The 15,375-nt window shown below is 42.2% G+C and overlaps 1 protein-coding gene across 1 annotated transcript in view; it reads right to left on the bottom strand.

The window, feature by feature from the left end:
* Positions 1 to 15,375, bottom strand: part of PSEN2 (presenilin 2) — a 354,458-nt gene that overhangs the window by 36,476 nt on the left and 302,607 nt on the right. The window contains exons 7-8 of the mRNA XM_069234995.1: positions 15,170 to 15,268; positions 2,920 to 2,997 (exon numbers count right to left, since the gene is read on the bottom strand). Of these exons, the coding sequence (XP_069091096.1) occupies positions 2,920 to 2,997; positions 15,170 to 15,268 (177 nt within the window). The remainder of the gene's footprint in view (positions 1 to 2,919; positions 2,998 to 15,169; positions 15,269 to 15,375) is intronic.

The raw sequence follows: 15,375 nt of genomic DNA, 5'->3' as shown, positions 1-15,375 counted from the left end.
TCTGATGGTGTGCAATTATAGTTTTTTTTAAACTCTCCTGTCTGAGAACATGGCAAAGTGATCCATGCTTTTACTCCTCCTTTTCACTCCACCTTGGTCAAAAGCTTAGGAAGGGCATAGCCCCTGTTTAATCCCCCCTTTTCTCTAGGGATGAGTTTGTGGTTTTACTAAACTACCTCTGCCCCGCCTTGCTTAAAGGCGGAAGTAGTGTATGCATCCCGTGCCTCCTGCTTTTCCAGGGACAGTGAGTGTATGTATTCTATATGTCAGGTATCTCATCGAGTAGCTTGTGGGTTAGCGGTAGCCCTCCAGACAAATGTGAGTACTTTGCTGTGTACAGCCCAGCTTACTAAAGTAGAAGCCTTTGCTTGGTTGAACTAACATTTCCCAAAATTGAAAAGTCTTTATTCAAGGCAGAATTATGTGTATTTCCAGACCTCATAGGCCTAGCTTATGTTTGAAGACAAATGGGTAGATTTCCAAAGAGTATTTAATATTAATATAGGAGTGGTAAATCGTGAGGTGTTGGTGATAAATTGCTATAATTATTACCTTGGTGCAAGGGACATTGCAGTTTTGTCTGTCATGTATTATCTTGATGCATTTCAAAGTGATAAAGCCATTTTCACATTACTGCTGGCAACCATGACGATGCACTGAGGGAATGGCTGCTGGTAATATTCCATGGTGTGGCCACTAATGTAGTCTGCATGACATGGTTGTTATTACCACACTAATCATACTAGTAGCTCAGTATGATTTTCATTGAACATAAGTAACTCTTGCATAAACACAGGTTCAACACCGCAGACCCCCATGGGAATGCCTTCTACTCTGACATGACTGTTGGCAGATGTTTTGGAAAACATTAGTACCAGTAATACCATTTCTCATGGAAAACAATGCAGATCCTGTATTTGCGAATGCGTTTGCACTTGCCTACAGTCTGGAACTTTTTCCACAGGGGTGACTTTCACATGGAATGTTCTCTGTAATTCACACTCACTCTATTTAACATGTAATGATCCATTATGCATGTTGAATGCTGTAAAGGCAGAATAAAGTTGCTATCTAATCAGACTACAAGAGTAGAAAAGACAAAATATAGAATAAATCCGAGACTAGGGTGTAAACAGAAAGAATGAATATTAGAAAGAATCTGCTTGGAGTAACAAAGGAGCTGAAGGAGGGATTCATTATTTATTTAATTCATAATGTGGTTTGGGAAATAGAAAAGATACATAAAGCAGTGCTCCTCAGGAACCAGAGGACAACACAGAAACCAGGGAGATCTGCTGCAGAGGTTCAGACTATAGTAACAATGATAGCACACCCACAAGAGAAAATTGAAATGTATTTAAAGGGCAATAATTGTACACAGTAATACTGACCATGAACTATCAGGTAAAATCAATTGTGTAATGGTCAAAATAAAATGATAGGGACTTTTTAATACCTCAAATTTTGCCATGTAAAACATAAGATAATGTGAAGCAATATATAAAAAATGGTCAACACGTGGAAAAAAATAAAGTAAAGATGGGAAGGACTTAGAACTTTTTATTTTTTCAGAAATGTTACAAAAAAAGAAGCTGTCTTGCAATACAATACAGGTTAACACGGCATGCTATATAACAAGGTAACAAGAGGCTTTGTAATAAGGTAAGGAGAGTTCCCTTTAAAGGTATATCTGTCCGAGCTAGTGTTCTGTCAGCTACCGAACTATTAAAAATAAAATGAATAGATGAAGTTGGACTAAGTTTCCAGACCTTTACCTAGCAAGTGCACCACTCACACACCAAGAAATACATATGTACCAGCTACATCACAGTATGGTTCATCAATCTTTAAAAGGGACTGGGAAGATAGAAAGGCGTACCGAAGTATAAACAACAAAAGCAGAGAAAAATAGATGAGCCAAAAAGCTACTGAAAGCACAGCTACACATTTTTATTTCTAGTAAAAAATGAAGGGGCAGTTGTGCCAGGAGCAAAACAAAATTTGGGAGGTATCAAAATTGGCCTAGCAGAGCCTACATTCATGTAAAAGGGTGATACAACTTGAACAGGTGTACGACTTTAGTACTTTAATCAAACAAACGTACTTAATCTACCAATCCACATGTTATTAACTAAAGACAAATGTAGGTATTTAGAGCTTGGTGCCCTGTACTCTTTTGCCAGGACAGCGGAAGCACATACTCCACTGCCCTATCCATGTACAGTTGACTCTATTTAGAGATCACTGCCTGACTGGCCTTTAGAGAAGCTGCGGTGTTGGCGTTAATATTTGTTTTTTTTTATGTTCTGGAACCTATGCTTTTCCTGGTGGTCTGGAATAAACAAAATAGAACCAGAACATCATCCCTAAATAGAGCAGACAGCCTGAGATAACAAACACCTATATCTCCAAATTTGGCAACCACTAGTGAACATTTCTAACAATGGGGTCAAAAGGAGCACGGCCAGCAGGAATATGATGCTACGCACAGGTGGGCCATCAGTTTGGTGGGCAGCGTAACCCTCTACATTTGTGGTGGAGTATTCTCTGTCCACCAAACTCTAAACGAGGCCTATAGCCTGTCGAGATCATATATACAGAACCTTCACTGAGGGACAGTAAATGTAGCATCCCTTCTGAGATTACTGTGAATATCAGTGAGACCACAACAATCCCTTTTGGCAGATACACTGGCACAAAGATAGTTAACATGCGTAAGCGTTAACAAAATTCTGAGTGTTCGAGATGTGGAAGAGTTAATGCTGCACCGCTACAGTTTAATATATCAGAGTTCCTATTATTTCTAAGGTAATGTAATTAAGATGGATTCTCAGGTGAAATGAGGAAGTACGACATGAGTCTGTAATTCCAGGTCCGATCACCTCTTGGCCAGTTAATTTTATATATTTAACGCTGTACCTGGAGTAAATGTCTGATGACTGGATCCGTTCTCTGTCTCATCCATTTTTGACATGCCAACTGTCCACATCATAGCCGCTAGGAGGAAACATAATAATGTCAATTTAAAATTTACACCAAAGAAGGTACGATTATAGCTGTTCACAAATAAATTTGGTAGAGCAGTTGCGAAGCACGCTTACTGGTAATTAAGTTAAAAATCAGGTTTTGTTTTAGAGTTTGTTTGTTTGTATGAACTTGTTAATTTGCTTTCACTAATACTCATTACCTTCTTTTATTTGGCATTCGCTCATGCAGACCTTAGCATACAACAAGTTTAAACATTTACTTCAACTCGTCTAGAGCAGCAAAAATAAAAGGGAGTGTCAGGTTAACCATGCGTCCAGAAGCTTTGGATGTGAAGAACATGTAAAACCAGGAGCATGTGTCTATATGGAAAATAGTTCTCTACCTCAACATGCAAAACTTGAGTTACAGGTCTTCTTATCCGTGGCCAAACACTGTTCCATTTTATTTCTTATTTTAGATTTCTATCTGTCTTTTCATTGAGGTTTAGTCTGGTGGGATTAGTCCTACTCCCAGCATTAAAATGAGTGGCGAGTGTCAGAGAAGGTGGTGGGGTTAGGTAGGAAAAGTGGTGGTCATGTTGTTGGCAGGTTGCTCTTCTGGGCTGGGTTTTGCATCAGTGCTCAAGGGACAACGGGCAGTTCTGTGGCTGCAAATAGTTTGAACTGTGCATTTTTTAACCTCCTAATGGCTCTTTTATCGTAATTGCCTTGTCGGCGTTTTTATGCTTCTTTCCGTGACACTTTGAAAAAGACCACAACTTGCTGAATAAGTAGTCTTCTATGAGCTATGATAAAGTGTTGTGGTGTTTTTCAGACTGAATTTGACTTACATTTTTTTCTCCAGGAGGGACTTTCTGCACTTTAAGTACCAATCTGCATTCTGGGAGAAAGTATGCAATGTTTTCAATTGATTTCCCATTCCAAAGGCATTCTGGGTGAGAGATGATGTTCCATCTGTGACTCCCTTCTTGCAAATCCAACAGGTTGAATCTTGCTAGAGCAAAGTTTCTGTTATAGCCCCTACTTTGCGGAGTGGCAAGATATAGTTGCTATTGTGTATGTAGCTTGCAAATCTTGCTCCTTTTTATGATACTCTTTATCATAGCCACATTCTCTAACTATTCTTCGTAAGTGAATCTCAGTCATGTTTGAGTATGTGAGCTGCTCTACATACTTAGATCTGCACAGTGTCAACAAAAGGGTGGTTTCCTTCGTTCATATTTCTGAATCAGAGAGGGAGTAGTTAAACAAAATTGTATCTACCTCAAGTAAACAGATATGGGAGATCGGTAAAGCACATATTGGGCATACAGAGACAAAAGCTGTTAGGACAAGCTGTTGACACTCACAAGTGACTCACTTTACAAGTGTTGCCAGTGTTATCTATTCTTAGAAGATGTTATGTCACTCCTAAAAAGATTCTGTGATCACTTAAACACAGTAAAGCGGGTGTCTAAAAAGATCTTGATCAAAATATCTCTACAGGGAGGTTTACAAACTTTTCCTGTATCATCTGTAAGTGCAAAAAGCTGCTGTGTAATAGACGATTCAAACACATCCCCCTAAATTGTTATCTTGCAACAGCCCATGTGATAGCTTGATCAAGCAAAGGCAGCTGTAAATTAAATACAGAAGAAGTTGAGCTATATCCATTAAAGTTCCTAGAAATAGCTATCAAGACACAGAAATGAAGTCTCCACAGCTACTCCACCAACATACCAAAGGCAACAGACACAATGTGTTATTTCAAGTAACTCTAACTCACGCCTTAAGGTAATTACAACTCCGCCCTCACCATGCACAGTTTTCTCATCAATAACTTTATTGCGAATGTTGCAGCTATTATTTCAAAGATGCCAAAGAAGGTGTCATCAATGATATAATATGTGGAGTAATTAGCTGTGCATGGTGAAGGTGCAAGTTATCGTTACCTTAGGACGCAAGTTATAGTCACTTCAAATAACTATAACTACTGAAATTTTATGGTATTGTACAAGTAAATTCAAAACCTAACTATAATGTACCTGTAACCTTTTTTTCAATGATTTTTAAAAAAATGTAAAATCATTTTAATTACTATACGTTAATCCAACCACAGGCCAAAGGCCGTACACGGCGGAGTTGGCTGCAGGACCTGGCCTGCAGCCAGGCCCTGCAACCAAGCCCTTATAATCACCCAGCCCTGTGCCGGGCACGGCTTTTGGTCATGGGAGTTGGGGTTGGTCAAAGGGCCTGTCTCTGGTAGTGGATCTGTGAGTGGGTGCATGAGTGTCTGAGTGGGTTTGAAAGTGTGAGTCTGAGTGGGCCTAAGTGGGTGCATGAGTTTCTGAGTGGGTGTGTAAGTGAGCGCATGAGTCTCTAGGTGCATGTATGAGTGAATGAATTAGTGTATGAATGAGTCTGTGAATGTTTTTTTTAATTTTTATTTCATCATGCACGATATTCACGAATATTTCGCAAATATCGCGCATGGTCCAAAAATCATGTTAAACCCGTAATTTGACATTGAATCACCCCTATACCACACCTCTGGGGTCAGTGTACCTCCATACTGAGCAATTATGCTACTTTTCATTTTGATTTCAGTCCCGGATATTAAAATGGCAGCTGCAACATTCTGTTCAGGTTGTGGCCAGCCAATTAGAGCGCTTCTATTCACTAGTGCATTTGTGATTTTTGCAAATTAATTAGGATTTTAGTGAATTAGTGCAAATCCTTCATGCCTCTAGATATCTATATTTCTTTTATTCTCTTAAAAACTACTGAATGGATTTACACCAAACAAAAAAAAGTCTTCTTTCTGGACCAAAAGCTACCTTTCTGCCAAAATTGGTGTAATTCCGTCTGTAGTCATGTTCAAAATCCCTATGGGAATTAACATGGGAAACACAACTATTTTGACTCCTCATCCCACATTTCTCTGCTCCAGCTTGATGGATTACTCCAAAACTACTCATGCATAATGAGATTCCTGGGAACATCTTTTGCCATTTGCCAGGTATTATACTTAGGACCAAGTTTCCATAGAAAGAGTGTTTTTTGCTAATAACTTTGGTGCCGCTTGACAAATCTTCATGAAATTTTCCAACACAATACGATACTCACTTGAGCTGCTGTCTGGAGAGTTTCAGGGTGATCAGTCCGGGAGGCAGGGGGCGGGAGCAGAGAAAAAGGGGATGTCCCAAAACACTTTTTCCCCATGCATTTTTTCATTAGGGTTTTCAATCAGCGACAGTGCCAAAACTACTGGACAGAATTACACCAAATTTGGCAGAAAGTTAGGACCTGGTCCAGAAAGCAACCTTTTTCGTCTTGGTGTAAAACCATTCAGTAGAGTTTGAGAAATTTGAAAAAATCCAAATTTGTATATCTAGGAATGCGAAGGATTTACAACTCCTCCCAGTCTCATGCTGAGATCTGACTGGCTGTCAACACTTCAACAAGGAAGCAATTGAAGTGTTGGCAGCCATCTTGGGACTCAGCTAAAGCAGAGTCCCTGAAAAAAAAAAATACAAAAGGGGCCAGGGTACGAACACCTCGTAGCTCTGGTGCTGGGGTCCCAGTGGGCCACCCCTACCACCAAAGGCTAATCTGCTGTAAACATTTTAAAAAACAAGTGCAAGCTCCCATGCTCCTGCAAACAGGTCCAGGTGCCAAAAACCAGAGTTTTCATCTCTGTCCCCTGCACGTATGCATGCAAGGACAGCGATGAAAGGCTTGCTTCAGCAACCATGGAGCTGCTGCTTAAAGCAGCTCCTTAGTTCCTGAAGCAATGGTACTGAGGGGGAGGCCTTGAGGTTTCCCCCGCTGTCCCAGATAGGCAGTAAAGGGCTTTTTCTAAAATAAAAAATAAAATAAAAAAAATGTAGGAACCACGGCGGAACCTTTGAGGGCTCCCCCGCGGTCCCAGACAGCTCATAAAGGGCTAAAAAAAATAATGTGAAAAAAAAACTATAGCCCAAGTGTGAAGGTCACAGACCTGCACACTGAGCGTTCAGGGTTCGAGTCTATCTCGTTTCCCTTTTTTTGTTTTTTGTTTAAGTAAAAATGTTTGAGGCTTATACTGAAAGGTGATCCTACTCTCTTTAAATAAGAAACACCTTTTTATTTTCAAACTGTGAAGAAATATCTCATTCTAAGTATACCATACATCAAATCCTAAAAAACTTGCTACCTCTCTCCCTCTCACTTTCTCTCTCTCTTTCAATCTCTTTGTTACACACCCACTCATACACTTACGCACCCACTCATAGTCCCACTCAGACACTCATGTACCCACTCACCGATCCACTCAGAGCCTAGTGCACCTACTCACAGCCCCAGTCAGACCCTCATGCACCCACTCACAGACCCACCCACTCACAGACGTACTCAGACAGTTACGCACCCACTCAGACTCTCACAGACCCACTGACAGCCTCATGAACCGACTCACAGACCCGCGCAGACATTGACGTACTGACTAAAACACTGATGTACGCACTCTTACACCAAGACAGACACTCTCACAGCCACTCTCACCCCCAGATACAACCGCTCACACCGATTCTGACACCCAGAGAGTCCGCGGCCAACTTCTCCCCAAAGCAAAAAAATATATTATGAGGCCTGGCCCTGGGGGATGGGGTCCCCTTGACACCCTAGGAGAGGACAAGAGGACAAGAAATAACCCACTTGTCACAGTCACAGACAGATTGCAATCCAACAGAGCAGTGGTTCCCAACCTTTTGACTCCTGAGGACCCCCAATGAATCATTACTGGAAGCTGGGGACCTCCACCAATTTGTACGATTTAAATTTCAAACATTAAAATTATAATTTGCAAAAAATATAACAAGTACACACCAAGCAAATACTCAAATTACTAAAGATATAGGCCCTCATTCCGACCCTGGTGGTCTAAAACCGGCAGGGCCGCGGGCAACGGAAGCACCGCCAACAGGCTGGCGGTGCTTCAGTGCCCATTCTGACCGCAGCGGTAAAGCCGCGGTCAGAAAAGGGGATCCGGCGGTTTCCCGACGGATTTCCCCTGGCTGGGCTGAACCTCCATGGCGGGATTCCGACCCCTTCCCGCCAGCCTGTTTCTGGCGGTTTTGACCGCCAGGAACAGGATGGCGGGAACGGGTGTCGTGGGGCCCCTGGGGCAGTGGCCCCCTAACAGGGCCCCAGCATGATTTTATGCAGACAGTGAAAATCGCGACGGGTGCAACTGCACCCGTCGCACCCCTGCAACACCGCCGGCTCCATTCGGAGCCGGCCTCTGTGTTGCAGGGCCTTTCCCGCTGGGCCGGCGGGCGCTCCCTTGGCGGGCGCCCGCCGGCCCAGCGGGAAAGTCAGAATGGCCTCCGCGGTCTTCTGACCGAGGAGCGGCCATTTGGCGGTTCCCGCCAGGCGGGCGGCATCCGCCCGGGTGAGAATGACCCCCATAATTCTTTTATATTGAAAAAAAAATGCAAAAATCAAAACATTTTATTGGGAAGGTTAGCGCTGCATCTTGGCAACTACCTTTTCATTGTTTGGTTTTATTTAGGAAAGGTGAATCCTCAGGTCAGATTCTACATTTCCGGAGCGATTTCTGTTTTGATATTTTTTAGGTATGTAAGATCTGAGAAAGCTTTTTCACATAAATGAGTGATGGGGAAAGGAAGTAAAGCACAGGGGCCCTCTCATCTCTCCATAGCCTCTCGGTCACATGTACTTCATTTGTTTCAAAGCACCTCTCATACCACTGTAGGGTGTCAGGGCACTTTACAGGGGACTACAAGGTGTAGAGTTCACATGTCATCCACACAGGTAGGCATTTTCTAAGAGTGCTTGGTCTGGAGAAGCACAAACTTAGGATTGAGAACACAGCACAGTGATTAGCGAGGACATTAGTAATAAGAATGTATTTCTACAGACGCAAACCTTTTTTAGCAGCATAACGAAAATGAAAGACTAGGGAAAAACAACTTTCTAATTTGTGCCATGCTACATGCATGTAGCTCTTTAACGGCAGTTCATAGCTCACTGTGCTAGATTGTCATTATGAACTGCACAGTAACAAAAGAATCTCTGTGACAAAAGCAGTAACCCACTGTGCCATGCACATAAAATACTGTTCTTTGCATGATACACGTTCTTTGCAGCAGGCATATTAATCATCCGCGCAACCTTTGAGTCAAAACTGCCACTGCCCAAAACTCTCATTCCTCTCCAGCAGGTACATTAATCAATAGAGTTCTCTTGACACTTTTATTTTTGTTGTACACGAGCTTTGCAGTGCTTTTAAAACTGCTGAACAAAGGAAGTAATAAATATAAAAACAGGACGCACGTGTTTGTCAGAGGCCCCACGGGAGAAGTGCCTTTCTCCCAGCCTAGGCCTGTGGACCCCCTGGGAATGTGTCACGGACCCCTGGGGGTCCGCAGACCACAGGTTGGGAACCACTAAAATAGAGCAAAGATGCATTCACCTCCACAAAGGATTTCAGATCATTTTAAGGGTTGAGCGCAAAGCACTCTTTCCCTGATGTAATCTCTCTGTGGTCTTGTAACCACGCCCATGTCAAGCCCATCAGTTTGGTTGATTTGTGGGCTTGCCTTTTAAAAATTAGCATGATTTCATTGGTGAAAGGCATGCACACGTCATGTCTTTTCCGGTGTATAGCCCACCTGAAGCACACCAGTTAACTACTGTAAACGTACGAGGCTCTGTGTTCTCAGTAAGGTTTCTGCACTTTTTTTTCTCTTTATTTCGAAGGTGGCTTGATCTCGCTGAGCAGTAGTAGAGTGATTTGAATGACATTGACCCTGTTACATGGATAATTGAACTTTTGCTGGTAACATGGATATTTGCACTTTTGCCGTTTACATGGATAATTGCACTTTTGCTGATACGTTTCACTGCAAGTGAACTTCTGTTTCCTTTTGTGTGTTTGCTTTGCGCTCATGGTGGCCATCGGCTCGTTTATGTGAAACTGTTTTACTTTTCAGTTTAGGTGGCAAGAAAAGTCCCATTAGGAGTTTACAAAGCTAATAGCTTTAACTCGAGTACACACAAGACCCTTTGCATTGCAAATTCTTGTTCAATATGGAATCATCGAGTAAACACACTTGCTTTGCCTACGCCAAGCCCAGGAGTTAGGATCATTTGTCCTTTCCAGAAGTGGAGCTTCAACTGGGACACCTGCAACATTTTTATTTTTAAGTGATTCCCGTTGAGGTTTGAATTTTTGTGACATGAGCATTACGGTAGGAACAGAGGCTCACCTGCTTATTTATCCAACAAGAGTCCACAGTTTTGCATAAAATGTCTGCCCACCTGGAGCACTTTCTACTGGTTAGTTAGTAAATGTCCTGAGTATATTCTACACTACTGCTGCCTAACGGACCACAAGAAAATGTCTCCAGGGACATTGTGAGCCTGATTACAACTTTAGAGGAGGGTGTTAATCCGTCCCAAATGTGACGGATATCCTTGCCCACCATATTACGAGTTCCATAGGATATAATGGACTCGTAATACGGCGGGTGGTATATCCGTCACATTTAAGACGGATTAACACCCTCCTCCAAAGTTGTAATCAGGCCCTGTGTGTGTTTGGCAATGTGATGGTTCCTCATGCGTCTTTCTCCAGAATTCTGTGATAAAATGAATCCTCCCATAGAGATGCCAACAAGAATACAAAGATGCTCCAGAGGGCCCCCAGTGCATTTCCTGACAATTTTGAATGGCGTGGAATATGGCGACTTCCCAGCGAAACAAATAGCACTAACTTCACATAGATAAAGAAAGTACTCAGGTTTGGTGGATATTCATGTCTTTGTAGTCTCATTGGCCTCTCTATAGAAGGATTCATGTTATCACAGAATTTTAGAGAAACAGGCAACAGGAACAATCATGTTGCCAAAACGCACACAAGGTCATTGGTGACATTTCCTTGTGCTCTATTACACAGCTGTAGTGTAGAATACATAATGGAAATTTATCCAAGGAGGCAGAAAGAACTGCACTTGGGTAGATATTTCATGCAAAGCTGTGGACTTTAGTTGGATAAAAAGGGCAGGTGAAATTTCTTTGTGGCAGAGTCAGTGAAGTTCTTTTGTGGCTGAGTCACTCACACAGATACTGACACACCCACACAGACACTCATACACCCACTCACATATGCAGTCAAACTCTCAACTCATACACTGATGTACCCACTCACAGACCCACTCAGATACTAATGCACCTTCTCACAGACCCAATCAGACACTCACTTCCCCACTCAAAGACCCATTTACACACTCAAGCACCCACTCAGACTCATACACCTACTCAGAGACCCACTCAGACACCCAATCACAAACCCACGCACCCACTCACAGACCCAAAGAGACTCACGCACCCACTCACAGACCCATTCAGACACTCATGCACCCACTCAGACTCACGCACTCACTCACAGGCCCACTTAGACACTCACTTACCCACTGCCACACCTAGAGACACCCTCTTACACCTACTCTCACACCCAGAGGCTCTCACACAGACCCTATCACAACCAGACAGGTACTCTCACACCCAGAGACACCCTCTCACGCCTATTCTCCCACGCAGAGAGACAGGCCCTGCAGCCGACTCCCTCCACACATGGCCAAAGGCAACGCAGGGTTGGGTAAATAAAGTTGAGAGAACCACAGGACATCCAATTATTCCAAATTTTGTCCTTTATTCTTCTTTAGTTATCCATTGAAAAGAAAAACATCCGCTACAATGTTCAATGTAGAAACAGCCGACACGTGTTTTGTCGTAACAGCGACTTTTTCAAGGCTTGTTGATTTGGTATATAGTATTCAAACTATGGCAATTAAGTCCATGTTGTGGCATTCAAAGTAGAAATTAATTTCCCATATGTGGGTATGTCGTGTTAAATTCTGGGGTACACCATGAGAATAAATCAATGGTCGTACCTGGACCATGATAAGTCCAACCGTAAGGTAGTCCCGTGTGAGTTCGTGAATCACATCAAGTATGGATGACCGTGATGACCGGTCATATGGGAAATGAATTTCTACTTTGAATGCCACAACATGGACTTAATTGGCACCGTTTGAATACTAGATACCAAATCAACAAGCCTTGAAAAAGTCGTTGTTACGACGAAACATGTGTCGGCTGTTTCTACATTGAACATTGTAGCAGATGTTTTTCTTTTCAATGGATAACTAAAGAAGAATAAAGGACAATATTTGGAATAATTGGATGTGCCGTCGATCTCTCAACTTTATTTACCCACTGTGGACCAGTTGGCTCACAACCTACACACCCTGTGGCTGGGTGTGGAACCACTCTGGCACTCTTCAAAACTCACATGTTCAAGCTTCAATATCATTGACTGTTTCGTACTTATATACAAGCAAGGAATTCTTGGAAGTGCGCACCGTTGTAGTACACAGCCACAATTCGCCCTCGAAGTTGCAACGCAGGGATGGGTGGTTGGCCACAGGGGCTGGCTACTGGCCAAATCCTGTGACCAACCCACGCTGCACACGGCTGAAGGGTGTGCACTGCATGGGTTGAGTGGTTATAGGGGGTTAGCTACAAGACCTGGCTGCATCCCAGGCCATGCAGCTAAACTCTGTTGGTCGTGCACCGTGGTGGTTGGATTAACGTATAATAATGAAAATTACTTTATGTTAAAAAAAACATAGAAATTCACTGACAAAACGAAAGGATACAGGGACATTATAGTTAGGAAAAAGAATTAAAAAAACATAATAATTCAGTTAAAAATCCAAAGGTTACAGGGACGTTATTGTCAGGCTCTGCATTTCCCCGCACAAAATGAGAGAAATTCAGCAGTTATAGTTATTTCAAGTAACTATAAATCGTGGTCTAAAGTAACTATAACTCCTGCCCTCACCATGCACTGCTAATTACCCCAGATATAATAGCACTCATGACAACTTTTATAACGTCAAAAATATCAATTAAACATTAGATGTCAAATTATTGAAGAAAAAACTGTGCATTGTGGGAGCGCAAGTTATAGTTATCTTCGACCGCGAGTTATAGTTACTTGAAATAACTATAACTCCTGAATTTCTCTTGTTTTGTACAAGTAAATTCAGAACCTAACTATATATATGATTAGGTTAAGGGTGTTTTTAGGGTTTAGAGGTGGGTAAGGGTATTGGGTGGTAAGGGTGATTTTAGGGTTGGGTAATGCTATTGGATGGTAACGGGTATTTTTATGGTTTAGGGTTGGGTAATGGGATTTGGGTGCTAAAGGGGTTTTAGAGTTTAAAGGTGGGTAGGGGTAGTGGGTGCTAAGGTTATTTAAAGTGTTTTGGGTTGGGTAAGGGTAATGAGTGGTAAGGGTGTTTTTAGGGTTTAGGGTAGGGTACGTGTATTGGGTGGTAAGAGTGGTTTTTAGGGTTTTGAGGTCGTAAGAGTGATTTTAGGGTTTAGGGGTGGGTAGAGGTATTAATTGGTAAGGGTGTTTTATGGTTTAGGGAATGGGTAAGGGTATTGGGTGGTAAGGGTGTTTTTAGGGTTTAGGGTCAGTAAGGGTATTGGGTGGTAAGGCTAATTGTAGGAGTGGGCAAATTTACTGGATGGGAATGGCTGTTTTTAGGGTTTAGGGCTGGGTAAGGGTATTTGGGTGGTGTTTTGGGATGGGTAAGGATATTGAGTGGTAAGGGTGTTTTTAGGGTTTAGAGGGTTGGTAAGGGTATTAGGGTAAGGATATTTTTAGGGTTTAGGTTAGTGTAGGGGGTTTTTGGTGGTGAGGGTTTTTTTAGGGTTTTGAGGTGGGTATAGGGTGGTAAGGGTGATTTTAGGGTTTTGGGGTGGGTAAAAGGAATTGGTTGGTAAGGGTGTTTTAGGGATTAGGGGGGTCGGTAAAGGTATTGGGTGCTAAGGGTGTTTTTAGGGTTTAAGGTGGGTAAGAGAATTGGGTGGTATGGGTGGGTAATGCTATTGGTTGTTAATGGGTATTTTTAGGGTTTAGGGCTGGGTGAGGGTATTTGGGTGGTTAAGGTATTGTAAAGTTTACAGGTGGGTAGGGATACTGGGTGGTAAGGATAGTTAAAGTGTTTTAGGGTGGGTAAGGGTATTGGGTGGTAAGGGTGTTTTTAAGGTTTTGAAGTGGGTAAAGATATAGGGTGGTAAGGGTGAATCTAGAGTTTAGGGGCGGGTAAGGGTATTGGTTGATAAGGGTGTTTTAGGGTTTAGAGGGCGGGTAAGGCCAGCGGGTGGTAAGGGTGTTTTAGGGGTTAGGGTGGGTAAGGGTATTTTTAGGATTTATGAGGGGGGTGAGTTTAGGGGTCGATAAGGGAAAATATATATCTATATATATATACACACACACACACACACACATATGTACACACACACACGTTTACCATTTCATTGATGCACGGAAAAGGCATAAGTGTAGTACAGACTTGCGTGTTAAAGGTAATGCGTGTTAAAGGCAATTTGCATGGTGCACTGGCAGGGAGTATGTTATGACCCAGCAGTCTTGAAGTGTAAAGCAAGCCTCCATTTTTCAAAATGTATGCATATTGTAGCGTTTGCAACTTCTGAAGCTTTAAAAAAGTATGAAAATCCTGTGTACTTCTCTACAGGTGGAAGATTTGAAGGTGTGACATCTTATAAAGGTTTGCTGCATATTCAGCTCTCAGACTCCATTTGTATTTTACATAATGAGGGAGCCAATTCTCTACTCTGAAGCACAAGGAAGATGCACTGTCAAAAATGTGCTAATTGTCCAAACAGAAGGGCTAGTGCAGCTGACAGAGGAAACAGTTATTCATACTTTAAGGCTGGATCGGACTAGCCTTTAGGGTAATCAGGTAGTGCCAAGTGGGCCAGTCTCACAGGCCAGTGTGTGTGCTGGCTTTTTGACTGTCTGTGGGTCTGTTTTTTTGGCTCCCGGGCGGGTGTTTACTTTTAATTTCCCTGATATTAAAACAAAACTTGCCTGTAGCAAGCTCAAATCCATGCAGTCTTCCATACCTTGCAAAGTACGTATACAGCGTGTCTTTAGAAATTTAAAACTGCCCATATTTGCAAAAATGGGTCACTTTTTTAGCTATGTAATTCAATAATGCTTGCTCAGTTATAACACAAAAATTAGATCAGGTTGAAATTAACCAGCACCCAGGGAAGGCAAACTTCAACATGCACATGATACTGAAAATAATACTTACATGAATAAATTAGAGCAGGAAATATGGGTTCATTTCTTTCTTGAGCAGTTTCTACCAACATCCTCAATGGGCCTTTTGGACACAAAACAGCTATCAAATCTGTCAAAAAACAATAACCATCACTGTATCAGTTACTGCAACTAGTAAAGATTTTGAATCTTATTATACTAAACAAGCAGTATGGGTGGTGACTGGAGTCGATTTAA

The sequence above is a fragment of the Pleurodeles waltl genome, chromosome 5, assembly GCF_031143425.1.
Source record: "Pleurodeles waltl isolate 20211129_DDA chromosome 5, aPleWal1.hap1.20221129, whole genome shotgun sequence".
NCBI lineage: Eukaryota > Metazoa > Chordata > Amphibia > Caudata > Salamandridae > Pleurodeles > Pleurodeles waltl.
This window is presented reverse-complemented; position numbering and strand designations above follow the sequence as displayed.